This window comes from Apis laboriosa, unplaced genomic scaffold, assembly GCF_014066325.1.
Source record: "Apis laboriosa isolate Shangri-la unplaced genomic scaffold, ASM1406632v1 scaffold112_cov148, whole genome shotgun sequence".
NCBI lineage: Eukaryota > Metazoa > Arthropoda > Insecta > Hymenoptera > Apidae > Apis > Apis laboriosa.
The window spans coordinates 2099298-2114167 of NW_025220865.1; the positions used below are offsets into that span (position 1 = coordinate 2099298).

A 14870-nucleotide genomic window follows, 5' to 3' on the forward strand; every position below is an offset into this window, starting at 1 on the left:
TGTATATACTTCTCATTTATGTTAAGAGTCATTAATTCGGAAAACATCTGTACATGTATCTGTAGCCAAGTTGTATTTCTCTATCATTCAAATAATTGCGAATGAAAATGTATGCACGTACAAATAAGAGATAAATGTCTAATGCTCTTATCATGGTGCTTGATGGAATGAGTTTCTTTACTCAATGTACATTTTCACAGGATTAGTTTCGTTCCAACGTTGAATTTACTCGTTTGACTCTCTTTCCAGTTGTGCATACATATATACACACAATGTTTTGCAATATAAAATTTATATAATTCTAATCATCATATTATGCATGAGAATAAAGATAATGAATAAAGGTAATACATATAAATTTTTTTTTATTTAAAATATTTAATATTGAAAATAAAGCAATTCTTATTTGAATTACTTTTAAATTACATAGTTATTATATTTTTATTATATTATAACTAAAATATTTTTAAATTATTAAAAAAGAAATAAGTCATGTTTCTATAATTAAATAATTATATATTTCAAAAAAATTAGAATTATTTCTGAAATGAAATTATTATAATTATAATAAATATATTTCTTATAATTATTATTATTATTTTATTATTATAAGAAATTAACTTAATTATAATTTATATAAATCTATGATTTATCATAAATTTCAGAATATTAACTAAAAAAAATTCCAAATAGTTTTTTAGTTAATTTTTTTAGTTAATTTAATTGATTAATTCGATCTGCATTAAATTTTAATACATAATCATAGAATTATCATGAATGAATAACATAGATAATTGATAGAAATTGTAATTAAACATAAAGGAATTTTTATTGAAATAATTGTTCGATTATTTCTAATAAATGATATTGATTTAAATTATAATTTAATATGAATCAAATTCAATATTATAAAATTTGGGATAATCATATGATCAATCATTGTTGACTTGATAAAAAAGAAAAAAAAGAATTAATAAACTATTAATTTGAAACTCAATTAAATATAAAATTTTTAATGAAGAAAAACAAATAATTAAAATAATATTTAAATGATTTCAATATTATGATTTTTTAATAAAAATAAATTAGAAAATTTATTTAAAGAATAAATAAAAAATAATATAAATAGTTAATGTTGAAATTCTAATAATAATTATGAATTACTATTAATATTAATTATAAATCTGTATTATCAAATTAACATATCAATAGTTAAATTAAAGGCGATAACACATTTATTCAATTAAAAATGTATTTTGCAGCTTTATTCTTTTTTTGTACATAATAAATCGGTAATGTATAAATATAAATAATATGTCAAATTATTTTCAGATTATAAGTCAGCTATTTTAAATGATAATGCTGTTTTAATTTTTTGCAAATTTTATACAAAATATATAATATCATGACACATTCAAAGAATTGTTACATATTTCTATTTACATCGTAATCTTAAAGTAACATTTATTTTCTTAATGAAAATCAGAACGTTGATAGTATCTATATACAAGATAAAGAACGAGAATGTTAAATAAAATATTTTTTAGATAATGTGTCGTCCTTTTCATTATCGGTTAATGGTGCAATGATAGTAAGTACTTCTCTGAGACTGGTACCACATCGTTGTGCGACGCAAATGTTGAGTCATCACGTCTGGAAATATCATAATTACATCGTTCAAGTATATACATATATTTTCTTCTTGAATGTATATGGTCTACCAGGTAAATGGTGACGTGTCTAGAATATTCGAGCTTAAACTACAAGATTTCCTAGTAGAAAAAAAATAAAATAATGCACCGAAGATTTTATGTTTCTTTCAGAATTGCATCCGAAGATTGTGACTCGAAATTTTAATTAAGCTATTAAATTATCCTGACTCAACGGAGTGAATATTTTATTAATGATTAATTAGAATTATATCATACAAGATTAATATATTCTTTTTAAAATTTTATTATAAAAATAAATTATTATATAGAACATATACAGGTGAGTCGAAAAGAACTATTTTATAAAAATTATCTTAGGAAACTTATTAAATAAATTCACTTTAATATTTTTATTTTTTTCAGAAATATCAAGATAATTACATGTCGCATTATTTTTTTAAATATCTATAATAATGTGAATATTCTAATTTATTCAAATATATATTCCAACGCAATTTCCGTCTTTATTTCTAAAAAATGTGATATCATCAAGGAAAATCAATGAAAATATGATATCATAAATAATTCATCTTTTATCACTACCATTATAAATACCTATATATATATATATGCAAATATGGAAAGCAAAAACTGCAGTTAAACGTCAAATCCCGCTTAATCCATCCAACGCATCAGAAGCTTGCGTAAGCTTTATTTTACATAAACAATATATGGTAAGCATTGAAACGCGTCTGCGTGGCGAAAAATCGTTCCACAACGTACGATTGATTTTCCGTGTTCACAATATAAACCCCGTAACATTATATATTTCTGTAAAGGATGAATTATTTGCCTTATAAAAATAATTTTAAACACTCAATGCTATTCCAACGCGTTTATTATTTCGCATTCGTATGACTAGTGCGTGATTTATCCTTACTCATTTCATAACTGATTTGGAAAGGCATTTTTCAAGATCCATTTATCGAATCGAATGACAACATATCGTGACATATTGTCAAGGTTAGCAAGGTTCTTATTCATGTATTTCCGCGAAAAATTTGTCGTTAAATTCTTATCTTCAAGTTTGTTAAAATAGTTTATATTGCGGTTTTATTTATCTATTTTTTTTTTTTTTTTTAGAACTGGTGATCCATTCAAGAGACCAAATATGGAAAAGAATTATTCTTTCAAGAAGGAACATGATATTTTTACTCATTTTTGACGCAGATCATTTTTACAACTGCTGTAGAATTTTTACAATTTTTATTGTGACGAATACAAGAAAAAGAAATAAAATTATTTTTAAATAGATTATTATTTAAAAATAGAATTCTATCTAAAATATTGTTAATTATATATTGAATTCAATATATATAATATTCAATATTGACAGATTGATACATATTTTTAAAGTTAAACAAATTTTGAATTTAACATAAAATTGTTATATTAATTAAATGCAAAAAGTAAGTATTTCTCTTGAGTTCCACGTATCTAATATTCCATAAGTTTTATTCACCATCTTTTATGCTTTGCGGACTCCTAATCGAGCTCTAAAATTATCTGCAGGAACATATTCAGACGTCACTATCTGTGTTAAGGTCGAGCGAAGGAAAAGTGGAGCAAATATTCGTTCATCATTCTTGAATAGACATACACGCGAAAGCTTCATTGACGGAATAATGCAACAAAAAAAAAAAAAAGAGAGAGAGAGAGAAAGAAAAAAGAAAGAAAGACGAAATCAATTAAAAAATAGATTAAAAATAAAAGATACTCGATAAAAAAAATTTTGTAAGAATATACCAACGTAAAAAATTAATCTCGACATAGAATAATCGAAAGGTATCACCCCAGTAACCCTCTGGTATCAAGCGGAGCCAGGCACTGTTTATGGATTATTCGAAGCACGGTGGTTTAGCTTGGTTGCTATAGCTTAAACACCGTTTTCCACCTGTGTGCCACCTTTCGTCAGCCTGGAGGAATCTCTCAAGGGTTATACTCAACGTGAGTCGAGTCGATCACGGTTAGTCACACAGCGAAGTGCCCTTCGTCCACTCGGTTAGAACTGTCGAAAAATGGGAGAACACTCGTCCTGGAGGATATCTGAGAACACTCGAGAAAGATCTTACTCGGGTGGCGGTTGATAAGCCGTCGGTCGTCGAGCGAAATCGATCTTGTGAGTAGACCTATTGAGAAGCATCAAGATAAATAAAGAAAAAAAAGAAAAAAAGAAAAGGAAGAAAAAGAGTGATACAGAGTGGACAAATGTCGTGAAAAAGACGGTTCGAGGACGTGGAAGAGGTTTAAAGAGGGATGTCTGAATGGGTGGTGTCTGCTCGTTTCGAGATCGCGGTAGCCAGGTGAACGCTGGCTCGATCCTTGATCGTGTGATCAGTCAAGCGAGCGACGAGGATCAATGTCTGTTGTATCGTCTGGCCAATTACAAAAAGGGTGGCGAGCTGATCGAGTCGTACAATCAAGGTGGCCAGTTCGAGGTAGAAAAATTGATCAGGGAACAGTTCGGTGTATTGATGTATGCGGACGGTAAGGGGCAGGTGATCAATCGTGCCGAGTATCTACGTTGGAAATTCCGAGACCTCGAGCAAGTTGTGCTTCCTATCGAGGCTTCTTTGTCACAGTTCGATCCTTTGGCTCAATGGAACGATCACGAAGCGTGCTGGCAAATGCAGTACAGAGGTTCGCTAGGAGAGACCCTCCTGCATGTTCTGATTATATGCGATACCAGGATACACACACGAGTGGCGCGTATTCTGCTCAAGTGCTTTCCACGATTGGCCATTGACGTAGTCGAGGGTGAGGAGTATCTTGGCGCTAGCGCGCTCCATCTAGCGATCGCGTACAACAATAATGAACTGGTGCAAGACCTCGTTGAGGCGGGAGCGATCATTTCTCAGCGGGCGATAGGCAGCTTTTTCCTACCCAGGGACCAACAACGAATGAATCCGGCTAAGAATTCGGATTACGAGGGATTAGCTTATCTGGGGGAATATCCCCTCGCCTGGGCCGCTTGTTGTGCAAATGAGAGCGTTTACAACTTATTACTCGACTCTGGCGCTGATCCCGACGAGCAAGACTCTTTTGGAAACATGATACTGCATATGGTCGTGGTTTGTGATAAATTGGTACGTATTTCGTGTGAAATTTTGCATTTTTAATTTTGAAAAATATTCTTCCGCGTCATATGTAATTCTATGTATATTATTATTCATACTGAATGACTTTGATTTTTGACAAGATTTAATATTCGTTGATATAATATTTAAAATTAGTTTAAAAAATTTTAAGTATTTTTAAATATAATCTAAAAAATTGATAAAATTTAAATTTGACAAAGTTCGCAAATACATACAGTTAAGTTTAACACCTGTGATCGTAAAAATGTTATATAAGATAAGGGGTTAATCATCCTTATATGGGTTTAAGCGAGATAATCGAGTTAGCATCCGCGACATCAGACAGAGTCCATCGAACGAGCAGGCGAATTAATCGACTCACCATAAATTTCATTTCGCGTACCCTACATCAAGTAAACAGTTTATTCGGTTATCCGATATAACGTTACTCTAACAAGAGGGTATTCGTCCGGAAACGGGCCGGAAAAATTGATCAGCTATTTTAGTCTCCTTTTAAAGAAACTATAAAGATTTTTAAGTGAAATTTTATTGATTTTTCACAATTCTATGTCAAATTTTACATAAAATTTATATGAATTCTATTTCAAATTCAAATTCTGATTTCAAAAATCAAGTATATAAATAAACTCAAAGCACGAAAAATTACAATAAAAGAATTATATTTCAAGAATAATTACATAAAAATAATTTTATTCCAAAAATAAATAAACAAAGATATGAAATAATAACAAAATTTGTAAAGAAAAAAAAAAAAGGAAAAGAAAAAATCGTAACCTAACCTAATTTCACACGAATTATCTTGTTTTTAAACAAGAGACCGCTCTGCGTGTTCTATTTTTCCCATCCAGAAAGATTTCCGCTAAATCGAGTACAATAGCACGGTTGTATAATGCAGGACATGTTCGGATATGCTCTCCGTCATCCGAAGCTTCCTGCTCGCAATGGGATTGTGAATGCCGCCGGACTGACCCCATTGACTCTCGCCTGCCAGTTGGGCCGTGCTGAAGTCTTTCGGGAGATGTTGGAACTGTCCGCACGAGAATTCTGGCGCTACAGTAACATCACCTGCTCGGCGTATCCCCTGAATGCGCTCGACACGCTGTTGCCTGATGGCAGAACAAGTACGTCGTAATGCTAATCGAATTACACGCTTTCGAGAATCATCGTCCTGACGTTCGTCGTATACGAGTTCAAGTATGCCACTTACTTTGTGTCGTGCCTTCGTGTAATTGTCAAGATTCAAGGCCGAATCATCTTTATATAGCTTCGCCGTTTTCGGTACAGGTTAGATTCAAAAATACAGTAAACGTTGGATAACGGCCAATAATCGAGATTTAGACTACTAGCACTTGTGGAATAGTGAAATCGAAATTTAATCCGATATTTCAATCAAATTTTATCGAATAGAAAATGAGTAAGAGAAAAAGGATTAAAATTTAATATATAAACGTATCGAATGAATTTCGTAGTGTGTAGAGGGAGTCTAAGTCTTTCTAAATCAATGGTGGGAATAAATATATCGAACATATATATCGTTTTGGGAACTTATCCAATGTTCATTGTATCATGTATGTATAATTTATAAAGAAAATTAACGACTTTAAATATGCATCTCTATTTTTATGAATTAATTAAGTCTATCAAATATGCATTCTTCTCACTAATATTTTTCTCAATTTTGCAATTATTTCATCTCTTTAAGATGATTTTGTAATGATATTTCGAAATTTCTGTTTTCAAATCAACCAAGCAATCACATTTCTTATACGTTATTCAACATAAATTCAATATCGTTTAATTTCCATAAAATTCGTCTTTTATAAAGAGATGCATCGATGGAGCCAGATTTCAACCTTGCCACGATCTGCATTTAAAGAGGTTGGCAATCGGACTTTGCGCCAAATTGTATCGAAGTTTCCTCCAGTCTCTCTCTCTCTCTCTCTCTCTCTCTCTCTCTCTCTCTCTCTCTCTCTCTCTCTTTCTCTCACTTTCATACTTGATTCATCTTCGAACTCGTGCAACGGGAATGTATCTCACGATAGGGTGCGAGTTTTCCAGACGTTTGGGTGATTCATGGATAACGTTTGGGATGGGTGAAAGAAACATACATAGATAAGACGGAGTGAAGAAAGAGAGGGTGTTGGGCGGAAGATTGTGCAATGTTGGGGAGAGATCACCCTTGAAGAAGGGTGTATAAGAAGGAAGACAAGAGAAAGCGGGTCGTTGCAGGATGCAATTACGGCCATTTAACGAAGTTTCGAGATTAGCCGCGGACGCGGAGTTGGGTGCTCGCGTTTCATTTAGTTTCGGAATCCATTATCCTTTCACCCACTCCTCCTGCCTTAACCTCACCTCCTCCACGTCCCTTTACGTTCCTTCGTTTCCTAGCCGTGCCCGTCTTTGTCACCGCGGCTTGAATGTCATCCGATAGATTCCTCGATAACTGAGTCTAGAGGTGGGAGGTGATGTTGGATGTACCAGAAGGGAGATAGATGAACTTTGACTCTATCTTCTTCCTTACAGGTATGCTTAATTATTGTGGAACTAAGGGGCAAAGGTTTGTTGGTTAAACTAGTCAAGTTCAAACTTTTTTTTTTCATACATTTTTTTCTTTCTTTCGTTTCTTTCTCGATTTTTCCGTAATTTTTTGGTTGCTTAGAGCGATATAATGCGTTTCTCTATATTTTCATTACATAACCGTTTTACAAAAATTATTATTAATAATAATTAAGCTGTAATTTAAACTTGTAAACTCATATTACAATATATATAGTATTTATTTTAGTTTATCCTAGCTTTATTAGTTAACATTCAAGATTGATGATTTGTGCAATGTGTATATTATGTCATTTCCTATTCCATGTACAGTCGCGTCATAAAGTTTCCTAAGAAATATAAAATATGAAGAAGAGTTTTTTTTCTACGTATCAGATTTTTTTTTGCATACGCGTTCAGTGCAAGTGTTGTCGTTGATATGCACACCCATTTTGAATTTCGTTGCATTTTTCGTTGTTTCACAATTGTTTTTTTGTATTCATCGAAAATCAATATTCGCTATCGAAAATCCTTTTCGATTCGATGGTCGACAAACAATGTCGATTTTATTGTATAAAAAAAAAAAAAAATCAATCACTTTACTTCTCTTTACCTCCATTTCATTTACTCTTAGCTTATTCCTTAAATAATTAATATATTTTATTTATCCGTCCACGTCACAATATTTCAACTTTTAACCTTCTACCATCCAATTCATAACCGTCAATGTTTATACCTCGGTCTATCCCAATATAACCCATCGCTGCCAATATTCCAATCCACGGCAGGAATCGAGAGGGAAAACAAAGAAAGTACACTACGCTTTCGCACACGTGTTGTCATTATCGATCACGCGGGAGAAAGGGGAGGGAGAGAGAGATAGTAAACGAAATACCGGGAACGAACTAAAAGCGATAAAGTTGATCGATGAAATTCCTAACGCCTCTTTGTCTCCATCAACCGGGACCTGACACGAAAATCCATCGGCCGTGCGCGTTCACAGGGACAGAGGTTTCCTGATATAATCTGTCGCGCTATTACATCACCAACGATCGACTTTTGATGTCCCCCTCGATGAAATTAACCTCGGAAAGATAGCTTAAATCGATTACCAAAGGGATGGCCGCCTCCGTTGAAACGTTAATAATTATCCGGACGCAGCACTTAAGGATGATTATCTCACCGATAGCGAAGGTTGAAATCGTTATTCAACTTCGGTTCAAACGTCCGTTTTTGCGGGACTCCACGTCCAATCGTTGATCTCCTCTCCTCGTGGGCGAGAGAGAGGGGGGGAGGACGGAGTGTGCGAGAATCGTCGGGCAAAACTTTCGCGAGTTTCGTGCTCGAGTTGGATATAATTACGAGTTGCGGTGACGAATCGGCGTACCACTGGTAAGTTCCTCGTGTATGCGAACTTCTGTTCGACAGAGCGGAGACGCGCTGTGGAAAGATCGAACGATGGAAACTGCCTTGTGTCCTTTTAGGTTATGTTGTACAGAGTATGTATATAGTAGAAAGATCGAACGATGAAAACTGTTTTGTGTCCTTTTAGGTTATGTTGTACAGAGTATGTGTATAGTAGAAAGATCGAACGATGAAAACTATTTTGTATTCTTTTAGGTTATGTTGTGCAGAGATTCAGAGAAAAGGGAATTATTTATTATAACAAAATGAGAATATATATTGTGGAAAATAAATCGTAACTGTCTTATATCCTCTTAAGTTATGTCGTTATAGGGCGTTTAAGAGATAATGTATATAGTAGAAAGATCGAACGACGAAAATTATTTTTTATTCATTTAGATTAGATTAGATTGTACAAAACGCTTCAGAGTTAGTATGTATATAGTAGAAAGATCGAACGATGAAAACTGTTTTGTGTCCTTTTAGGTTATGTTGTACAGAGTATGTGTATAGTAGAAAGATCGAACGATAAAAACTGTTTTGTATTCTTTTAGGTTATGTTGTGCAGAGATTCAGAGAAGAGAGAATTATTTATTATAATAAAATGAGAATATATATTGTGGAAAATAAATCGTAACTGTCTTATATCCTCTTAAGTTATGTCGTATAGGGCGTTTAAGAGATAATGTATATATAGTAGAAAAATCAAAAATTATTTTGTATTCATTTAGATTAGCTTAGATTGTGCAGAACGTTTCAGAGATAAGTAAAAGGGGATTGTTTGATAGAATAGAGATGTATCGTTGAAAAATTGAAGGATGAAAACTGTTTTGTGTTCTTTTAGGTTATGTTGTACAGAGATTCAGAGATAAAAGAAAATTGATTGATAGAATAAATATGTATTGTGGTAAAATCAAATAATACTGACTTGTGTTCTCTTAGATTAGATTAGGTTAGATTATACAGAGTGTTTCAGAGATATAATAAAGAATTTATTGATAGAAAGGATTGTTTGATAGAATTGAGATGGAAATATCTGATATAGAGTTATTTTGTATTCTTTTAGATTTTGTCAGGTTGTATACAATGTTTCAGAAATAATAGAGGATTGTTTGATAAAATAAAGATATATCTTGGAAATTTTGTTCTTTTATGTTTCAGAGGGGAAGTAACAGGTGATTATTCAATAAAAGATTATCTTGAAAGCTATTTTATGTTGACGCTTGTACAAAGCGTTTCAAAAATGGATAATTAAACTTATAATAAGTAATAAGAAATTAATCCTTTTCTTTCTTCTATATGATTCTTATCAGATATAATTATAATTCTAATCAATATTAATCGTGTATTAAAACTCACAAAAAAATTTCTTTTTTTCCAAAGATGTGCATTAAAATAATATCAGACCCGAGCCATCTCCGCACTCACAAAATTCACATCCAAATTCGCATCATTATTCTCGAACAAGTAGTGCCCTCCCCCATGGACATTCACTCGCGGATCCAATCGATCGTTGGTCATTCTCATAATAGCATCGAGGCATCAGGCCGAGACATCAAAGTGGTCAGTGGAATTAATATTCCCCTGTACTACCATCGCTAAATCGAATCTCACAATGGATGTGCCTCGATATAATTCGGCAAACGATCGAGCGATGTTCCCTCGTTTCAAAAGCTACGGTCACCGATTCGATCGAAAGGACAGAATCGAATGGAAAGTTTTTGGACGGGGGGTGAGGTTATTCGTAGCAATTTTGCTTCCATATCTGAAATTCAATTTCCTCGGGCCAAAAGCTGTCGCGGGGGAAGTCTGTCATCAATGGCGGCGCGCCATTGCACGCGAAAGAATGGAGGATGGAACCGTGGAAAAGGCGTGTCCTCGCCGATTTCACTTGACCTTGAAATGCACTGTTAACTCTTCAATCCTCGAATAATTATAATCGATTAACGACATTTCTCTTGCACTTGAATTTTATTATTTGCTTCAACGTATCATATAATTTTGAAAAATATTTAATTCGACTATATTTTGAACAAAATTTTGATATCGAATTTAATTTTCACTTATATACACAAAAACCAAGATTTTAGAAGAAACAAATATAAATATCCTTCGTTATAATCGAAAATATCGGTTAAATCGAAAATATATTATAATTAACTAAAAATCGGATAACGTAAATTCGTCACGACAAAAAGATTAAAAACGATTCCAAACTTCCGATATCTGTACAGGAAAAACTTTTTTTTACTGAAAAAAAAAAAAAAAAAAACTTCATCGAAATCACCGACGACACAACGACCCCTCCCCCTCCCCTCCAACATCGACCCTCGATCGAGTCGAGACCTCGGCTCTCGAAGTGGCGGCGTTCAAACGTTAAAACGTCAAACCCCACCCTCCCCCCCCCCCTTAAAAAAATATATCGAAACGTGAAACTCGGTACTTCGGTGACGCTTCAAGCCACCGTGAAAGCCGCTTTGCCCGGCTCAAAGACTGATTAAAGAGTCTGAGGAGGACGATCGAGGAGGCGTCGCGACTCGTTGTACACCGTTGTCTCCCTTCCAACAATTTGATGGAAAGTTTCGAGGGGGGAGAAGGGGGCAGGTTCCGAAAACGAATCCGCTCGATGGAGGGGAGGGAGGAGGGGACGGAGATGGGGCAAAGTTTTGGGAAACTTAGGCAACGATGAACGCTTAATATTTCACGGTGAAGTCAGGTGAACAAAATTCGATAATCGATACGGATGACACGGTTAAGGGTTCATTGGCCGTTGTGTTCCATGCTCGTCGCTCTCTCTCTTTCTCTCTCTCTCTCTCTCTCTCTCTCTCTCTTTCTCTCTCTCTCTCTCTCTCTCTCGTTGAATCTTTCAGAGGATTGGGTGCTTTTGTTTCGTGATCAATGAAATTGCTGTAACGGTGTTGGATCGTAAGGGGGCGAGTTTGTAATTTAAACAGGGGAGATGTGATTTGAGTTTATTTGGACGGGAAGTTTGAGTTGGATGAAATGTGCGATGGGGATTTGTAAGGAATGATATGTTCTTTGCTCGATGGAAAAGAGGTATTTCGTTGAAAGATTCGTTCGTGGTAAATTGACTTTGACAAAAGTTTCTCGTCGTTGAATCTTAGGATGGAGCGTACATTGTGTTAGGATGTGTTGCGAATGAAAAGTCTGTAAAAATCGGGTCGAAGATAAGCGATTAAATGTGTCGTTGAATAATATTCTTTTATGTATCCAAAGAATATGAAAAAAGGTTAGTCGAAATTTGTTATTGAAGAATTGGTATAATTTCGATCTCGATAATAAATAAACGTAATACAATTTTCCATAGAAAATATTTCTTCTGAAATTTGGCGAGTTTTTATAAATTAAATACGAAACGAAATTGGGATGAAATTTGGTAATTTCAACAAGTGCAAGAAATCATTATTTTGTTTAAATTATATTTCGATGTAGATGTTATTCATTTTATATTAGGAAGGGGAAATTAAAACGCTATAAAAGAGTAATTTCTTAAAAGAATTCTCGTCTGTGGAACTCGGTGGATAGTCAGGAATAGATGGTCAGTGAATGTATATCATAGTGCGATCCATTTACTGGTGAAAGTATACTTGTAATTGATGAACGTTTTGAAACTTTGAAATATGATCTAAGATTTCTTCATCATCTTGTACTAAACTTACTTTTCTCTATCTAGGAAAAAAAGTTATCTTATATATGTTTAGACAGCTAGCATTTGTAATTTGTGATTGACCAAATTTCACTAATAATATCAATTGTTGTTAACAAAAGGATCAACAATACTTTCACACAAATTCATTAAATATTCTTCATACAAATAATTTTCAATAATTAACATAAATATTACTATTACTCTACATCTAGAGATACTAGGGATCCCCAGGATTGTCACTAATCTCATTCCACAACGAAACGCGATCAATTTTGTAAAATTTTCCTCTTTCTTTAAATGCAAGGGACGATAATTCTTCGAATAGAATTATATAAAAGGAGAATTTGTTAAAATACACCACCTCAAGAATGTCGTTTACACGAGTTCGGGTCGAAAATCGAACCGACATTAGCTAGCTAACGTAAATATTACCATTACTATATATCTAGAGATACTAGGGATCCCCAGGATTGTCACTAATCTCATTCCACAACGAAACGCGATCAATTTTGTAAAATTTTCCTCTTTCTTTAAATGCAAGGGGCGATAATTCTTCGAATAGAATTATATAAAAGGAGAATTTGTTAAAATACACCACCTCAAGAATGTCGTTTACACGAGTTCGGGTCGAAAATCCGACCGGGAGTATCGAACCGACATTAGCTAGCTGACTTTTGCCAAGTTCGGTGGGCAGATTAACGATTCCAGTGGAATTCTTCTGCAAAGCCGCGGAGGTGGCGGTAAACTTTTATCTTTGCATGCAAGAAAGTTTGGGGGACGCACGTGGCGTGGTTACGGAAAAAGCCGCCATCACTGTCCCAGTATCGCCCCCTGTCGTCGTCCGTGGGAAGCTCGCGCATCTAATATATATAGCCGCTAATGCAAAACCCATAATTATCACAGGCGTAGAGAGAGAACCCTAAAGTGATGTTCCATTAACCGCAAATGGTCCAACCCGAATTTCTATTTCAGACTGGAACTCGGCGCTATTTATCATTCTGAACGGTACGAAGGAGGAGCACTTGAACATGCTGGACGGTGGTATTATTCAGCGATTACTCGAGGAAAAATGGAAGACCTTTGCGCGGGTAAGTGCGTCCACGTGACAATATTCTCGTCTATCTATCCTTCCTTTTACCACCCATTTTTCACGAATTCTTCCTTGCCTGGAACCACCATCTTCGCTCGAGGAAAACAATGGTGTCCATTAGACCGTTCTAGGAATTCCCCACGCTTAAAGAATTTAATTGATATTTTCTCATTGGAGAACAACGGGTCAACTTAATAGGCGTATAAAATTGAGGGGAAAAAATGTATTTTGTACGGTGGCTGAGTGAAGAAAGGGTTTTTTTTTTTTTGAGGTATATGTACTTGCTTTTCAATGAAGCGTTTTTTTTTTTTTTTTATTCCATATTTATGAAAGTACCAGTAACGAATGATAAAAAATTTAATCGATATGTATGCACGCTAAATACAACGATGTGCAAGTATTTTTTGTAGAAATTTGAGCGGTTTATAAAGGTTTCATGTGACCTTGTTTTTGATATAGGGGAAACTAGAATTCAGGTAACTAGGATCTATATATATATCCTTTTTTTTCCTGCGCTCATAGTTGTATTATTTATCAGCATGGTTAATTTACTACTACCTATCATTCTGGCTCGATATCGACATAAAGTATCGGTATCTATCGGTTTATCGAAAATGAAGTTATACACAGTTGACTTCAAAATCCATTTTCTAGAAAATGAAGTCTTATTTTAAGAAATTTTACACTTCGTTTTTTTTCTTATTTTATATATATTAAAATCTAAGTGATCTTTAGGAAACATCTTAAGGAATTGTTACAACAAAGAACTTGAATTAACGATCCTTAAATGTACTTAAATTTAATTATACGAAAAGGAATGGAACAGAGAACATTACTTATATTAAATTTATCAGAATAATAAAATGCATTACATTACGCAACACACCTTACTATATCCCATAAACTGTTTAATTAATTTATTCTCGTTACATTAAAACAGAATAATTTAAGAGGAAATATAAATTTTGCAAAAAAGAAAAAAAGAAATTATTAATTTATTCGAATCGAGTCTTATTACATTTAACCAACTTACTTTTATCTTTTTTCTAACATCCTTCCCTTTCATTTCGTAATTTATTAATTTCTAATTAAATCTAATTAATCAAATTCAAATCAACCCAATTTACGTTAACCACATTTATCTTCCCGTATTCGTTCAATTAAATCCTTCAACAATGCGAAAACTCGTCAAACGCCGAATCGTTAACGCCCTCCTTCATCATCGAAAATATTCACAACCAAGTACCCAGAGCAGACGCTAAAATCGTCCATCCCCTTGGAAATTTTCCCCGCCATCCCACATATGTCGACCCCCCTCCCTCCTTCCTCCCCCCTCCCCTAATAATCGCGCAATTATAATT

The 14870-nt window shown here is 33.9% G+C and overlaps 1 protein-coding gene and 1 long non-coding RNA gene across 4 annotated transcripts in view; both read left to right on the top strand.

Annotated features, from left to right (window-relative positions):
* The first annotated feature begins 232 nt into the window (after window positions 1-232).
* On the top strand, window positions 233-1976 carry LOC122711802. Its single transcript, XR_006346192.1, has 3 exons — window positions 233-344; window positions 1548-1724; window positions 1824-1976. It is a non-coding gene; the product is annotated as an uncharacterized LOC122711802 (long non-coding RNA).
* A 1086-nt stretch (window positions 1977-3062) lies between these two features.
* LOC122711734 overlaps window positions 3063-14870 on the top strand; it is a 48836-nt gene continuing 37028 nt past the window's right edge. For all 3 annotated transcript variants that reach the window (XM_043930749.1, XM_043930766.1, XM_043930758.1), the window contains exons 1-4: window positions 3063-3121; window positions 3225-4798; window positions 5706-5931; window positions 13392-13507. In XM_043930749.1, the coding sequence (XP_043786684.1) occupies window positions 3977-4798; window positions 5706-5931; window positions 13392-13507 (1164 nt within the window). In that variant the 5' untranslated portion in view covers window positions 3063-3121; window positions 3225-3976. The remainder of the gene's footprint in view (window positions 3122-3224; window positions 4799-5705; window positions 5932-13391; window positions 13508-14870) is intronic.